The sequence below is a fragment of the Zootoca vivipara genome, chromosome 9 (genome assembly GCF_965207765.1).
Source record: "Zootoca vivipara chromosome 9, rZooViv2.hap1.1, whole genome shotgun sequence".
Taxonomy (NCBI): domain Eukaryota; kingdom Metazoa; phylum Chordata; class Lepidosauria; order Squamata; family Lacertidae; genus Zootoca; species Zootoca vivipara.
Genome location: NC_142592.1, coordinates 6829629 through 6846279, shown reverse-complemented (window position 1 = coordinate 6846279; position 16651 = coordinate 6829629). Strand labels below are relative to the sequence as shown.

The 16651-nt window shown below is 42.9% G+C and overlaps 1 protein-coding gene across 14 annotated transcripts in view; it reads left to right on the top strand.

Moving 5' to 3' along the window:
* Window positions 1–16651, top strand: part of SRPK2 (SRSF protein kinase 2) — a 93932-nt gene that overhangs the window by 45578 nt on the left and 31703 nt on the right. For all 14 annotated transcript variants that reach the window (XM_088652211.1, XM_088652204.1, XM_088652205.1 and 11 more), the window contains one exon: window positions 16435–16592. In XM_088652211.1, coding sequence (XP_088508337.1) covers window positions 16435–16592 — 158 coding nt within the window. The remainder of the gene's footprint in view (window positions 1–16434; window positions 16593–16651) is intronic.

The window sequence follows — 16651 nt, the reverse complement described above, 5'->3', positions numbered from 1 at the left end:
AGTTAATCACACCCTTTTGTCTGGCAGTCAGGTATCAGGATGCCAGGGATTATCACTTTAATTCCTGAGACAATGAGAAGGTTCCCCCCCACCCCACTTCTTCCTTGCAGAGGAACACCTGGTCAGAGAGAGTCAAAATGGTGTCAGTCAGGCCTGTTTTCCTGTGCTGCTTCAGACATGTTTCTGTACATTCATGTACATGTTTTATGAACAATTATTATATATATATATATGACCTCAAAATTCTTATAACAGATGCATATTCCTGCGTGGCAGGGGTTGGACTAGATGATCCACGGGTTCCCTTCCACTTCTATGATTCTATGAAATAAGTACAGATTTCTGAATTAGCACAATTACAATCAGCTCAGTTTTCAAACTCAAAAGAAATAGCACAAATGGAGAATGGAAGGAGGAAACAAGCAAATTCAGGTGTGAGATATAGATCACTAAAATAAATACAGCTGCTTAGAACTGTGGCTGTTAAATCTGTGTGAAAGCAATTCACCAGCTTCGACTGTTTCAATTAAAAGAGCAAAATAATTGTTCATTAGAGGGAGGGTTTCGTGGGCACATGAAAACAATTGAGAAATGAAAGTAGGTTGGCCATGCTCGATATTGATCAAGGTCAAATTACAATTATGATATAACTTTTGTTTGTGCAAGCTACATTTAAACCTCTCATCAAGGAAACTGCTTAATTTTGAGGGACTAGGAAGTAGTGATTGTAAAAGATGTTCAGAGGTCAGTTTGTATGAATTGTCTTGGTTGGCCGATTTCCAAGACGTTTTACTGAAATATTTTATTTGTTTATTGAATTTATTTATTGCATCTTTAGACTGCCTTTCTTTCCATGGAATCCCAGGGCAATGTAGACAATATATAAAAACAATCCTCCCCCCCCCTCACCCAAAACACATACAACACAATTTAAACCCTGCTTGCAATGGGTGGATAAAGAAGATGTGTCTTTACCTGATGCCTAGAAAGTCAGTAAAGATGGATTCAACTGTACTTTCATGTTGCAGTCCTTGTGATCTTACATTGTTAGCATTGCTACTCTTAGACAACAGTGCAATGAAAACAATTAATTGGCTTTCAGTGTGCCACTCAAGGCAGAAGTTTTCCAAGTTCTCCAAAGGTCAGAAATGTTGGCTATAAAAACAAATGTGCATTTTTTGCTTAGTGCTCAAACATTCACCCTTGAAAATTTCTGTGCACATTGTAAGTTCTTAGGAGAGGGTTTACAGAAAAGTAAATGATAAATTATGAAACTTCCCAGCATCCTGACATCCTAGGGGAGAGGAGCTGACATAAATTTAGGGTTGGCATTTTAATTTGGAACTTTCTAAACCACCTCTAACCAGCTGTAAATGTAGCAAATATACTGCATTTAATAGTTCTGTACCAGATTGTGATTGATTAATTTTATTTGCTCATTATATTCCCCTCACCATAAAGGCAGTGAATCACTGTCCAACGTAGTGCAGGGTTGTTCCCTCTGGAGCTTATCAGTGCTGTGTTTGAATTGTCTTGAGGGCTCTCTACGTTGCAACACAGACCTGCTCTTGGTACCTGACATCTCAGGAGCTGTGTTTGATTGGAATATTGTCTATTGTAAGTTATGTTGTGATGTTTTTGTTTTTGAGGAGTTGCGTGAGTTGGGGTAGCTGACGCTGTTAAACAAATGAGACAAAAATATGAAACTTAATTGATTAAAAATAAATTAATCGGCTGCAAAGGGGTTTTCCCAGTACTTCTGCAGGATGTTTAAGATTGGGCAAGCTCCTCTAGGAGAAGGGAGTTCTGTAGTTGTGGAGTGGCTACTAGGAATGCTTTCTTTGTGCTTTTGCCTATATTGGCTTAAGGCACATGAAGATCAGGTGTCATTTCCCACTGTAGTGACTGTGTATTTGGTCTATCCTTGGGTTGGGGTCTAGGATGGTGGTGTCAGATAGAGTCTGGGGCACTCGCATTTTTAGGAGAGTTGTTAGGTCTTGAAGATAATCAACCAAGTAAGAGTGGGCAGGACAGAAGACAGTTGAACAGAATCATGGAGAGCTCCCTGTAGGCCCAAACTCACCAGGAGTGAATTGTTGCCTTGGCAACATGGTTCAGTCTTAGGAGAGATAGCTGACCTGATGCCCTACTCTCTCTAAGGAGCTATTTCATGTTTTAACAGTCCATTGCCCAACTTTGCAGTTGCTTGCTTCTGTGGCTTGAGGATGAGTGCTGCCTAGATGCAGTGCCTTCTGAGCTAGAGGAAGAAGGCCACACCTTTTGGTCTGGATAGTCTGGGCATATGGCTCCCCAGGCACTGCCTCCTCTTCCTCTGACCAGGATTGTGGCCCAAGAAAACAACACTATGATGAGGAAAATAAGAACTGATGGTGTTCCAGATAGTCTCGCTCAGGTCATTGTTACCAAGAAAGCAATTGAAAGCCACTGCAACCATGTAGCATGCATATACCGGTATGTGTGCCAAGATAGCTACCCCTTAATGTTAATGTTTGACATGTTTGTGTAAAAACCTTAAATAAAATGTTTCAAGGTGCATGCGGGGGGGGGGCAGGTAGCTGTTAACATTCTGCACCAGTCACATTTTACAGAGCTTTGGAAAACAGTCCTATGTACCGTGAACCAGGGTAGTCAAGAATCAAGGTTTAGAATCCATAAATAGCAATTGCTAGATAGGCCTTCATGCCAGAAAGTACTGTGGAGAAAAATAATGTTAATGTGCTGATGAGCTGGATCCCAATAGTTTTTAACTTATTGTATCTCCTGTGACATTCTGGAATGTATGTATGGGTTATCATCCCAAGCTTGGATAGGAGGCTGGTGTGTAGAAAAGAAGAAAAACTGTTTGTTTGTTTGTTTGTTTGTTTGTTTGTTTTAGAGAATTCACAAGCCACCTTTCAGCAGAAAAAAACTTCTAGAGTGGTCTGCAGGTTCAATAATGAGTGATTGATTCATTCCTACAGTTTCTAGCTGACTTTTAATGAAGCATACTATAATATACTGTACCTGCAGAATGCACCTGTGTTGCTTCTAATCCGACATCTTCCTTAAAATCTGTCCTGGAGTTGAGGACCTGAAATGGCTTGGGCAGACCATAGGATGAGCATCAGTTTGCTACCATGTGTCCTTGTCTACACAAATATTCTGCTTCAAATGTATATCCAAGGAATGTGTGTTAAGTATTGAAACCAAGAATCATGATGTGCCATGTCAAAACCTAGATTTTCCAAGACACTATTTTATTTATTTATTAAATTTATATCTTTCCCCCCTTCCCCAAAAAAGCCCAAGGAGATGATGAATCAGAGTTTAAAGTAATTAAATATTCATTTTATTACAAAATACACATACAGTATTAGATACCATACATGCACAGCAATCATATTGAACTGATAATTTCTTCACTAAATCTATAGAAGGAGGAGATGGAAAGGACTGCGACAGAGCAGACTGTGTCCTTAAGAATAGAAAGTTTAGACATTCAGGATTGAGTTCCTAAAATGGACTGATGATCTGTTACTTCAAGATGTTATTTTTATTTTTTGATGATTACGTTATCTCCAACCACAAGGTATTGCTACTTTGCTTCTGTTGACCTTACTTTTTACCTTGCTCTCCACATAAAATGTAATTCCTAGCTTTGCTACTATAAAATACCTCTGTGTTTCTCTTTGTTTCTGTTCTCTTTCTTACAGGGAGCCTGAGTTCTTTGGTTAAGACTAGAGACAGATCTGTCAAACTGGTGGATTTTATAACTTCAGCAATGTATTTCTGTACTGAATTTATATCCTACTGTTCCTCCCAAAGGAACCCATGTGGGATTAGCTGTTTTATCTTCTTTGTCCCAGCAGTCCCAGGTGCAACTTGAAACCTGCATGGCACCCACTACATTCTCTCTCCTCCTACATACATGCCACACTGGCTTTTTTCACCCAGCCAATTTTTCTCAGTGCCGCTTTTGCATAATATTAATTGTAGTGTAGGTGCTGTTTGATTACTGGCTGAGCCAGTACAGCTGGGGTGTGGGTGTGGTCCAGGCCTTGCCCTAGGTCAGGGGTCAGCAAAGTTTTTGTGGCTTGGGCCGGTTCATGATCCCGCAGATGCCGCAGTGTGCCGGAGTGTGCATGCATGCGCAAACACTATTTCCAGTGCTCCTTCCAGTGCAGAGGAGGCGTGTGCAGCTTCCCATTGGCTGCAGGAGCCGGCCAGCATCGTGGAAGGCGGTCCCAGCTCTGCTCCGCGCCGGTTTAGCGCAGCGCATGGGAGCAGACCGAATGGGTGGCGGGGGTCCATGGGCCGGTTAAATGACCCCCATGGGCCGCAGGTTGCTGATCCCTGCTGTAGGTGGTGGGGTCATCCTAAAGGGTTGATCGCTTAGGTCAACACATCATGGAGTCACGGGGCAGGGACTCACCCCCCCCCCCAAGTCAGGATGTAGAATTGTAGGCAGGGGAGACAGGTCTCTGACTCTCACCTGGGGTTAGTTTGTTTTGGTGAGGTTCCCCCAAGAGAGGGGTTGGGGTAGGTGGGTGGGGGAGAGTTGTAGTGGATTGGCCATCTTCCTTCTGATAGTGTGTGGTGTGCCTACTACTTACCTTTAATTCACTATCTGTGGCCCTAATATCTCCATTGTATATGGATAGTCCTGAATGACTTCAATATCCATGCGGAGGCTGCTGCTGGGCCTACTTGAGACATCTTGACGTCCAAGACAACTATGGACCACTTTCAAATGGTCAACAAATTTCAGGCAGGGCACACCCTTGATGTGGTCTTTGTCCCAAGTGATATGAGGGATGGATTTGAGTATAGGAGTAGTGTAATGCATTTTGTTGTCATGACTAGACCATTATCTGGTGAGGCTTGGACTGTTCAGAATCCATATGTCTTTGAGGAGTATTTCCCATTCCAAGGAATATCTACATAGCCTGCCTCCCACTAGGCTTGTCGAAGGAAGTGGGGTACAAGTCAGTTGTATTTCTTGTTGAAAGAGCATTGAAACAGCATTGCACCTCTGTGGTTCTTGTGATACTAATAAGTAAAGCAACTGGAGGAGCAGCAGTAGCAGCAGCTACATGGCCTATTGGGGCACAAAAGGAAGGCTTCAAAGGCAGAAAATAAAAGTACCCTTTTATTTTCTTCTTTTCACCTAGCATCTTTGGGTGTTTAACTAAGGATCCTTAAGCAACCACTTGCCTGTTTATGCTGTCCAAAATGGAACAGGCATGGTGGGAAGGTGGCACTCCAATCTGAACCAGGAGAGCATCCTAGCCAAAATACCTACAGAAACATTGCAGAAGCAATCTAACAGAATGCTAGCCAGTGTACGAACATGTAAACAGCAGCCAATAATAATTTTGTCTCTTTGAAAGTAAGCTTTGGCAAAATAAAAGTTAGCTGTAGCACTTTGAATGAAGAAAAGATGTTCATCTTGTTGCTAGAGAAGGGAGAGAGATTGAGTAGATTTATAGATCCTGAGAGATCTAGCTAGTTTTTTTCCTTTTTCCTTTTAGTGACTGTCTCAACAAGGTCAAGCGGAAAGCCAGTTCTTGTTTGGAAGTACAGTATACAATTCCTTGTTTCTGCTTGGGAGCAAAAGGAAATACTTCAATCCTTCGAAGTATGCAACATGTTATTATTACCGTGTTTCCCCCTTTTTAAGACGTAGTCATAAAGTAAGCCATGGCAGGATTTTTAAGCATTTGAGAAATATAAGACATACCCCGAAAATAAGACATACTTCCACACCGCGGAAACCAACCCCCACAGGCACCTCCACTCACAGAGTCACTCCTTGCAGCCGGCACTGCAGGAGCGCGCTCAGTTGTGAAGCCATGCTCCAGTCAGCTGTTCTGCAGCACTCCGACGCAGCGGAGGCGGCAAGCACGGGGAAGAAAATGGCGTTTAAAAATGCCATTTAAGAGGACCCTGTTTCTTGTCTCCCTGAGGGCAGCGGTCCCGGTGGCGGGCAGCCCCTCTGCCGCAGGAAGACACTGTAAAGTCTCCCTGGAAGAAGCAGTGAGCCCAGCTCCTCGATTCGGCGCCGCTGCGTCTCCAGCATTTTCTCTATGTTCTTGAGTTCTCCACGGCCCGGTTGGGGCTCTCCGAGCCGGGCACCCCGGGGCCGCCCCCCCCCGCTCCCCCGTCCATAGAGAGTGAGAGGAAGAGGGGCGCGCGGGCACATGGCGCAGCGCAGCGGCTGGGGCCCCCAGCTCCTGATCGCGGCAAAGGGCACCACCCCGCACCAGCTACGGACCTGCCCCGCAGCCCGCCGAGGGCTGCCGGGCTACGGCAACCATCCTGCCTGCGGGAGCCTCGGGGAAAGAGCCTGCGGGAGCGCGAGGAAGAGCCGCTACTGCCGCTGCTGCAGAGGCACTGCGAGCGCGCCGCCCGGCGAGCCCAGGGTGAGCTCCAGCCCTGCGGGAGGGGCCAGGCACGGAGCAAAGGGGCGACACCGGAGGGTGGCCTCGATGAATCCCGGCCTGGCGGGCCATCTCCCGGCAGACTCGAGCACAGCCCGCCGCTGAAGGAGGCGCCGAGCGAGAGTCCTCAAGGCTGAAGCACTAAGGAAGGGCTCGCGCTTCCCCTTCTCCCTCCCTACCACCGGCGCGCGCTCCCCTGGGGAGGGGGAAGGGGTCAGGGGTGTTCAGATCACGATCTGGAGAGAAAGGGGCGTCAGGGGCGGGGAGGGGAAAGGTTGCATGGAGTTTGGTTGGGGCGCTCCCTTGGCAACAAAGTTTCCCGAGGCCCAAGACACATCAGAGAAGATGTCTGCAGCTGCAAAGGCAACTGCAAAAACCCTCTCCTTAATTTCTGGCTTGGCTGCGAGGGAAAGCGTCAGCACTGATTTTGGGTGCCGTTAAAGGCGACATGTTGAGAGATGCGCGCTATGAGGGGCAGGAAGCAAAAACTCCTGTGAAGTTCCCCTGCACAAGCACCCTCGAAAGGAGCCACCAGTCGCTGCATCCTGGGAGAAGCGTGGTGTTGCTCCTTCCTCGCCATCTCCAGGGGTGAGGGAGAGGAAAGCCCCCTTTCCTTGACAGCCACTGGGGTCCGATATGGGGGAGTGTTTGCCCACAGACGGCAGCTTGTTTGCCATCTCTTGTCGGTGGCAGATGGCTGGCTTTCTCCTTCCTCCCTCCCTCCCCACGCATGGGTGTGTGTGTGTACCGTAAAAACTGTATCGGTAATAATAATAAAAAGACATCCCACCAAAAGTAAGCCACCCTGTGTTTTTTTGAGAAAAAAATGTTATAAGACGGTGTCTTAAAAAAGGGGAAACACGGTATACTCTGACATTCGTGTTCCATAAATTCTCCCAAATGCCCCTGAAATAAAGTTCATTATTAAGATCACAAAAAATTGTTTATCAGCAACAAGCAGAACACATTGGCAAATTTAATGTAAAGAAAAGTAGGCCCTGCATTGGAGTATCAGACTAATATACAAGGGTTTTAATTAAGTTGAAGTAGATATTTGAGGATGCAAGAAGATCCAAGATTATAGACAAAGTGAGCAAGCATTTAACCAAAACTAATTAGGGCATTTTTTGTTGTTGGTGTTTTTCTGTTAATCACAAGAATAGCTGGAGGGGGGTAGTTTTTAAAATGTTTGTAAACAGTGATAATAGTGTGGGAGTATGATAATTAAACCCCACTAAAAGGCTGAAGTATTAAGTGCAACTGAACACTAATGCAATGTAGTGAAGAATTAATTCTGAAGAAAGTAGTCACTGTAAAGTAAAATTGAAAAGTAAAACTCAAATCAAATCAAATCCGTTTATTGTGAGGACCATGCCTGTACACAAATATCAACACAACAATAATTAAAAATATTAAAATCCATTTCATAATATCCCAACAAAACCTTCATCCCACAAAACACGAAGAGAAGGAAAACAAGCAACGAGTTAAACAGACGATGAAGGGGTCTTTACATTGTCATCTATAAATCTTTCCCTGGCTTTCATGGCCTTCATCACAAAAACCGCTACCGCGTGGGTAATACGTGGGTTTGCATCAACCAACAAAAATTTTACTCTGTCTTCAGGATTGATTATGGAGTTGGGTATAATTTGCAGCATTGCGTCTCTAAAGCCCGAATAAATGGGGCAATAGAGGAGGTAATGTATAAGATCCTCTTTAATTTTCATAAGGCAAGGGCATAGACGATGTTCTACTGGGGTTTTTGTGAATCTACCGGTCAAATATGCAGTTGGCAATGTTTGAAACCGCACCATAGTAAAAGCTCTCCGAAGGGTGGGATCAGTGATCTCCACCAAGTAGTTGGCACAGATTTTGACTGCTTTTACTCGGGGAAACCAGTAGGAAAACCCAGAGTTTTTTATCTTCGTGGTGTCCAAAAAGGCGTCTTTTTCAAATATCCATTCCCGAACTTTATCAGGGCTCCACAGTTTGAGAGTATTAAACTCAGGTAGATTGTATCTGGATAGAATATCTAATAGGTTTTGACGCCAAGTAGTATTATGTTGTAAAGATACAAAGGCTTGTTTAGCCAATAAGGTGTTCGAGGCATCTGCGAGGTTGGTGAAAAAAACGCAGAAATCTTAAGTGGGCCCTGGCAGACACAGAAGGTAATCCTACTTCCACTCTTAGGAAAGCTGCCGGAGTACTCTGAGGGAGGCCTAGAATTCTTCTGAGATAAAAATTTTGGAAGATTTCCAGCCGTTCTAGCAGCTTCTGGTTCCATCCCCAGAGTTCTACCCCATATAACATCTGGGGAATCACTTTACCAACAAAAGCTTTTAGTGCCGGGATCACCAGTTGCCCTCCCCTTGAATAAAAAAAGCTGAGCAGAGCACCGATTGTCCTACGTGTTAGAAGGGTCGCGGCCTTGAAGTGGGCAAGCCAGCTAGATGTAGCTTGGAAGGTGATACCAAGATATTTAAAAAGAGGACACTGTTCAATTATGCGTTCATCTAAAGACCATCTAAATGTGTGGCGAGCTCTAGTAAACACCACAATTTTTGTTTTGTCATAGTTTATCTTTAGAGAGTTTTGGGAACAATAAGCTGCGAGCCCCTCCAGCATGCTGTGTAGACCCCTTCGAGTAAGTGCCATGACAGCCATGTCATCAGCATATAGCAATATATTCAGGTGTTTGCCTTCCAGGGCAGGAGCTGATGACTTGTACTTCGCCATATGCTGAACAACATCATTTATATAAAAGTTAAAGAGGAATGGCGCTAACAAACAACCCTGTTTAACCCCTTTCCCCAGTGGCAGTGGGTCAGTATAGTTGCCTGACATCCCAGTTCTGATTTTAACTGTGGTATCTGTATGTAACTCTCTAAGTATTTTGAGAAGTCGTCTGTCAATATCTGTTTGATATAGTTTTTGCCATAATTTGTCCCTACAAATTGAGTCAAAAGCAGATGTAAGGTCTACAAAAGCCACAAAAAGTTTGCTCTTATGTACCTTTGTATACTTATCTATCATTGTCTGTAGTACCAAACAATGACCTGTTGTGCTATGGCCCTTTCTGAACCCTGCCTGTTCCGGATTAAACAAGTTAGAGTGGTCAGCCCAGTCAACCAGTTTATTTAGCAGGTAACGAGTATAAAGTTTATACGCGATGTCCAGGAGACTTATGGGGCGGTAGTTTGAAGGGTCTTGGGGGTCTCCCTTCTTATAGATGGGGGCTACGAGACTCAGTTTCCAGTTTGGTGGGATTCTGCATGTATCATTTATTACCGTAAAAAGTTGGGCCAAAATAGCGGCCCACCACTGGGCATTTAGTTTAAACACCTCCGGGGGAATCATATCCTCACCGGGAGCTTTGCCATTTTTGAGTGTTTTAATTAGCTGTAAACATTCTAATTCGGTAACAGGATCCCAACCCATTAATAGATCGTTTTTTAAAAGGAGGAAACTGGCTTGGTTTAACAATGTTTGGAGCTGTATATAGCCGGGAAAAATGTTGGTACCATAAGTTAGATGAAATACTGTTGGTTGCAATTTTCCCTTTGGGTGAAACTCCCTGAGCAATTATTTCCCATAATTTTTTGTCGTCCCGCAATTTGATCGCTTTGTCAAGTGCCTCCCATTGTTCCTTTCTGTAGAGGGATTTCTTAAATTTTAGAGTATTTTTATAATGAGAACGCCACCTGTGCAGGTTTTCCATGGAAGACAGAGTCCCTTCCTGTTTTACCTTATTTTGTAATTTTCTAAGCAAGGATCTTAGATTCCTGCAGTCTCTGTCGAACCAGGCCCTTGAATTGTTTTGTTGTTTGGGAGGATTGGAGTTCGTAAGTAGTGGGAAGAGCGACTCTGAGACCCGCTGGAATGTTGAAAAGGGGTCAGAATTAGATAAAATACACTGGTCTCTCAAGGCCAGTAAGTCTGATGAATGCAGGTGTTGTTTGATTTTAGATTCCAGGTCGCTGTTCCATTTACGCCTACGGGGGGCCAGAGTTGGAGGTGGGTCTACACAGTGATGGTGTAGCGGATCCTCCAAACCTGAAAAACCGAGGGAAAGGGTTATTTTCACCCAGAAATTTTATGGCAAGCTCTAAAGATGTCCACCTATATGAGCAATGAAAATCAGCATGTGCCGCAGAACTTACCATTTCTCTTCTTCCTCATTCAGTCCATTGTGCATGCCCTGATCCTCCAGAGCAGGTTTTGGAGTCCACTGGACTGTAAGGAGAGGAGAAAAAAGGAAGAGAAAGTGCCCTTGCACTACCAAGTGCCTCCATATGCTGTGCTGGATGTCACCCAGTGACTGAATTACATTGTCCTGTTGGTTCCTTAAAACATCCAATTATGAGATGGTTGGCTGCAGTGATTGACATTTCTACTGCAGACATGTACGGTACTTGTGCTTGCAACGTGTGCTTTGGTTTTGAAATGTAGTTTAGATTCAGTTTCCCTAGAGAACGAGGCTTTTCCTAGTCTATTTTAATGCAATTCAGATTTTTTGTTGTTTAGTCGTTTAGTCATGTCCGATTCTTTGTGACCCCATGGACCATAGCACACCAGGCACCCCTGTCTTCCACTGCCTCCCGCAGTTTGGTCAAACTCATGTTTGTAGCTTCGAGAACACTGTCCAACCATCTCGTCCTCTGTCGTCCCCTTCTCCTAGTGCCCTCAATTTTTCCCAACACCAGGGTCTTTTCCAGGGAGTCTTCTCTTCTCATGTGGTGGCCAAAGTATTGGAGCCTCAGCTTCAGGATCTGACCTTCCAGTGAGCACTCAGGACTGATTTCCTTCAGAATGGATAGGTTTGATCTTCTTGCAGTCCATGGGACTCTCAAGGCTCTCCTCCAGCACCATAATTCAAAGGCATCAATTCTTCGGCGATCAGCCTTCTTTATGGTCCAGCTCTCAATTTCATACATCACTACTGGGAAAACCATAGCTTTAACTATACGGATCTTTGTCGGCAAGGTGACGTCTCTGCTTTTTAAGATGCTGTCTAGGTTTGTCATTGCTTTTCTCCCAAGAAGCAGGTGTCTTTTAATTTTGTGACTATTGTCACCATCTGCAGTGATCATGGAGCCCAAGAAAGTAAAATATCTCACTTGCCTCCCTTCTATTTGCCAGGAGGTGATGAGACCAGTGGCCATGATCTTGGTTTTTTTGATGTTGAGCTTCAGACCATATTTTTGTTCTCCTCTTTCACCCTCATTAAAAGGTTCTTTAATTCCTCCTCACTTTCTGCCATCAAGGTTTGTGTCATCTGCATATCTGAGGTTGTTGATATTTCTTCCGGCCATCTTAATTCCAGTTTGGGATTCATCCAGCCCAGCCTTTCGCATGATGAATTCTGCATATAAGTTAAATAAGCAGGGAGACAATATCCTTGTCGTACTCCTTTCCCAATTTTGAACCAATCAGTTGTTCCATATCCAGTGATCAGGCACTCCCATTTCTTTAAGAACTTGCCATAGTTTGCTGTGGTTGACACAATCAAAGGCTTTTGCATAGTCAATGAAGCAGAAGTAGAAAGCTGGAACTCTCTAGCTTTCTCCATAATCCAGCGCATGTTTGCAATGTGGTCTCTGGTTCCTCTGCCCCTTCGAAATCCAGCTTGCCCTTCTGGGAGTTCTCGGTCCACATACTGCTTGAGCCTGCCTTGTAGAATTTTGAGCATAACCTTGCTAGCGTGTGAAATAAGCACACTTATGTGGTAGTTGGAGCAGTCTTTGGCACTGCCCTTCTTTGGGATTGGGATGTAGACTGATCTTCTCCAATCCTCTGGCCATTGCCGAGTTTTCCAAACTTGCTGGCATATTGGGTGTAGCACCTTAACAGCACCATCTTTTAAAATTTTAAATAGTTCAGCTGGAATATCATCACTTCCACTGGCCTTGTTATTAGCAGTGCTTTCTAAGGCCCATTTGATTTCACTCTCCAGGATGTCTGGCTCAAGGTCAGCAACCACACTACATGGGGTGTACGAGACATCCATATCTTTCTGGTATAATTCCTCTGTGTATTCTTGCCACCTCTTCTTGATGTCTTCTCCTTCTTTTAGGTCCTTACCACTTTTGTCCTTTATTATGGTAATCTTTGTACGAAATGTTCCTTTCATATCTCCAATTTTCTTGAACAGATCTCTTGTTTCCCCCATTCTATTGTTTTCCTCTATTTCTTTGCATTGCTCGTTTAAGAAGGCCCTCTTGTCTCTCCTTGCTATTTTTTGAAAATCTGCATTCAATTTCCTGTATCTTTCTCTATCTCCCTTGCATTTTGCTTGCCTTCTCTCCTCTGCTATTTGTAAGGCCTCGTTGGACAGCCTTTTTGCTTTCTTGCATTTCCTTTTCCTTGGGGTGGTTTTAATTGCTGCCTCCTGTATAATGTTATGAGCCTCCATAGTTCTTCAGACACTCTGTCCCCCTAATCTAAATCCTTAAACCTGTTCCTCACTTCCACTGTGTATTCAAAAGGGATTTGATTTGGATTGTAACTTACTGGCCCAGTGGTTTTTCCTACTTTCTTCACTTTAAGCTTGAATTTTGCTATAAGAAGCTGATGATCTGAGCCACAGACATCTCCAGGTCTTGTTTTTGCTGACTGTATAGAGCAGGCATCCCCAAACTTCGGCCCTCCAGATGTTTTGGACTACAATTCCCATCTTCCCAGATCACTAGGGATCATTGGAGTTGCAGGCCAAAACATCTGGAGGACCCGCAGTGTGGGGATGCCTGGTATAGAGCTTCTCCATCTTTGGCTACAGAGAACATAATCTGATTTTGATGCTACCCATCTGGTGATGTCTATGTGTAGAGTCGTCTCTTGTGTTGTTGGAAAAGAGTGTTTGTGATGACCAGCTTGTTCTCTTCACAGAACTCTATTAGCCTTTGCCCTGCTTCATTTTGAACTCCAAGGCCAAACTTGCCAGTTGTTTCTTTTATCTCCTGACTCCCTACTATAGCATTCCAATCCCCTAGAATGAGAACATACTTCTTTGGTGTCATTCCTAGAAGGTGTTGTAAGTCTTCATAGAATTGGTCAATTTCAGTTTCTTCAGCACCGGTAGTTGGTGCATAAACTTGGATTACTGTGATGTTAAAAGGTCTGCCTTGGATTCGTATCGAGATCATTCTAGCATTCAGATTTTACTAGCATGTATTTTACACTACCTGATGTGTTTGTGTCTGTCTGGACTGGTGGAAAAAATCATAACAGTTTAAAATGTTTTTAATATTGTGTTTTAATGTTGTAACCCATCCTGTAACCTTAGGGTGATGGGTGGGTAGTTAATAAATGGTAAAAAAAACCTGTAACATGCCAATTTTTTGATTTAGAGTTTGGTGATAACAAAATACATAGGAACTACAGAAGAGTGCTTTATATTTCGAGATCCAAAATTCCAGAGCTTTCATTTTTAACTTTGCATGGTAATGTTTTTCTGATCAGACACACTCAAAGCCATTTTCCTTCTTAGAGTTGTCTTTGGCAGTTGGTGATAGGAATAGAAATCTGAGCCAGTTGCCATAGGAACACTGGAGTATAGCAGGCAATATTAATACAGTATTGCTATTTGGATATACTATTACTCCTTTTTTGTGCACAGAAAAGATTCACACCTGCTGTAAAAAGCATTTTAAATATGGCATTATATAGTCTTGTGAAAATTTAAGTTTGTGAGGTTGTCTTGTGTTATGTAAGATTGATTAAATCTGAAACTGAGTTTTTATTTATTGGTGGGCTGGGAGGAATTGTCGAGCAATTTTTTCATGTAGTCATTTTGTTGGTTGGTGGGATTTTATGAATGGGCACATTAATGAGTTGCACATTAATGAGTTGCACATTAAGTGTGCACATTAATGAGTTGATTGCTTCCATAATCTATGGGAAGTTGCTGCCATTGTGCTGTTTTGACTATATCTTCCTTCTAAGAAACTGATAACTTTAGATCCTTCCTCAGGGATGAGATGGTGAGGTGGAAGTGGAGTAGGTACCGGTAGTTGAATGAAGAGAGATTTGCTCTGTACTCAACTGTGATTTGCCTAAAGTTGTGGCATCAGTGAGAAAGAAGGGTGTTTCACACTAGTCTGTTCCAGGTCTATATAAGGAAGAACAGGCATAGGCAAACTTGGCCCTCCAGTTGTTTTGGGACTTCAACTCCCATCATCCCTAGCTAACAGTACCAGTGGTCAGGGATGATGGGAATTGTAGTCTCAAAACATCTGGAGGGCTGAGTTTGCCCTATGCCTGAGGAAGAACTTCTCCCCAAAAGAGTCTTCAACTATAGTTTGCCCCAAACTAGGAATGGAGTGAAGGCATCATTGGTAACGTAGGTGGCATTAGTCAAAGGCTGCTTGTCATCTTGGTTTTGTGTGACATCTGAAACTTAACTGAAGATTCCTTCTGTGCTTTCTACCCTCTGTCCAGTTTTAAGAAGGAACCAGGTTGTGAATTTATTAAAAGGATACAGTTGCAATTGAAATCATTCAACCCCCATTGCAAATCAGGTTTGAGTTGCAGTATAAAATTGAGGAAACCACTTAAAGCATCCTTTGGGTTGACCTATTTCAATTGCTTTTGTTTGATTTGCTCATTGCAAACAGCTGAAAGTCTGTAAATTTTTATAATAAACCTGATTTGTAGTGGGGGTTGAATAATTTCGATTGCAACTGTATACTAACATAGATTGTCTTTAATCCATTGTCATAATTGAAGAATAAGATTTTGATACTCTAATTCAATTGCAATGTGTTTATATTCTAACATGCTCCTCAAGTCCTCATCAGGTCTGTCAGGCAAAATTATACAAAATAGTCTTAGCACCTCTCAACAAGTTTTGTTAGTGTTGCTTAATTGCTTTTTAAGGAGATCCTTGTTTTGAACATTATCTAAGAAAGCAAGTTTGACTTGGCTTTATCTTTTCATTACAAAACTTAACTGAAACTTACTGTATAAACAATATAGGAAATCTAACATGTTTTGCATATGGGGTACAGTAGGTCTATTTGAAAACATGACTTGCTGTAGATTTCTTCTCATACAAATATTTGAATGAGTTAATAAAGAATTCTGTATTTGAAACATTGCACAGAAATATTGAGTTAACAAAAGTATTGAGGTTTTTTTTTTTGCTGCTGTCTTAAATATTTGGCTTATTTGATTTTCGTTTTGCTGTATGAATCTCTTAATTTGCTAGCTTGGTATTTTAAAAATATGTGAAGGAAATCTATGCATTAGATCCTCTTTTAGATTTAAAAATCTGCTATGCTGATTTCAAAATACAGTGGTGCCTCGCTTAACGAATGCCCTGCTTAACGAAATTTCCGCTTAATGAATGGATTTTTCGAGCGGAGGTTGCCTCGCTAGACGAATTCGTTTTACGAAAAATTCGTCTAGCGAATCGCGGTTTCCCATAGGAATGCATTGAAATTCAATTAATGCGTTCCTATGGGCAAAAAAAATAGTAAAAAAAATTCAGTGCATTCCTATGGGATTCGCTAGACGAATTTTTCGTTATAAGAAAAGCCCCGTGGAACGAATTAAATTCATCTAGCGAGGCACCACTGTATTGTCAATGCCTTGTTCCTTTTCAACATACTCCTCAAACTTTGTAAAAATGAAGATGGAACTCATTTTCAAAGGCCCATTTGTAGCCTACTCTGGTGTTTGTAATGGACTTTTCTTGTACTTGTACTACATTTTGCAATATTCCTTAGCATCGTCAGGGCCATTGTTTGTAGCCAATATGCAGTATAATAGTGGTGCTCACAGCCAGGTTATGTTACATATATGCTAGTTTTTGCTCTTTCTCATCCTGGCAGCATGTTTCCAAATGCTGACTCTATTGGATTTAAAATGACTTACTTCTGAGTAGCCATGGTTAGGATTGCACTGTTAAATGGCAAGAAAGGAAATATAAAGTGCTCAAAGGGTAATTTTGGCAAGAGTATTATTTACTGAATGTACTATTTTGCATTTGCAGGCCAGAGCCTCAACAGAAAGTTCCCTCTGCACCCCCACCTCCCCCACCACCGCCACCTCCTCCACCACCTTTGCCAGAGCCAGCCCCTCCAGAGCCAGAGGAGGAGATTCTGGGATCTGATGATGAAGAGCAAGAAGACCCTGCAGATTATTGCAAAGGTTAGTGTGTGTGAGCAAACTTCACAGCCTGAAGAGTTTGTTATTTTTTCTGTCAACTC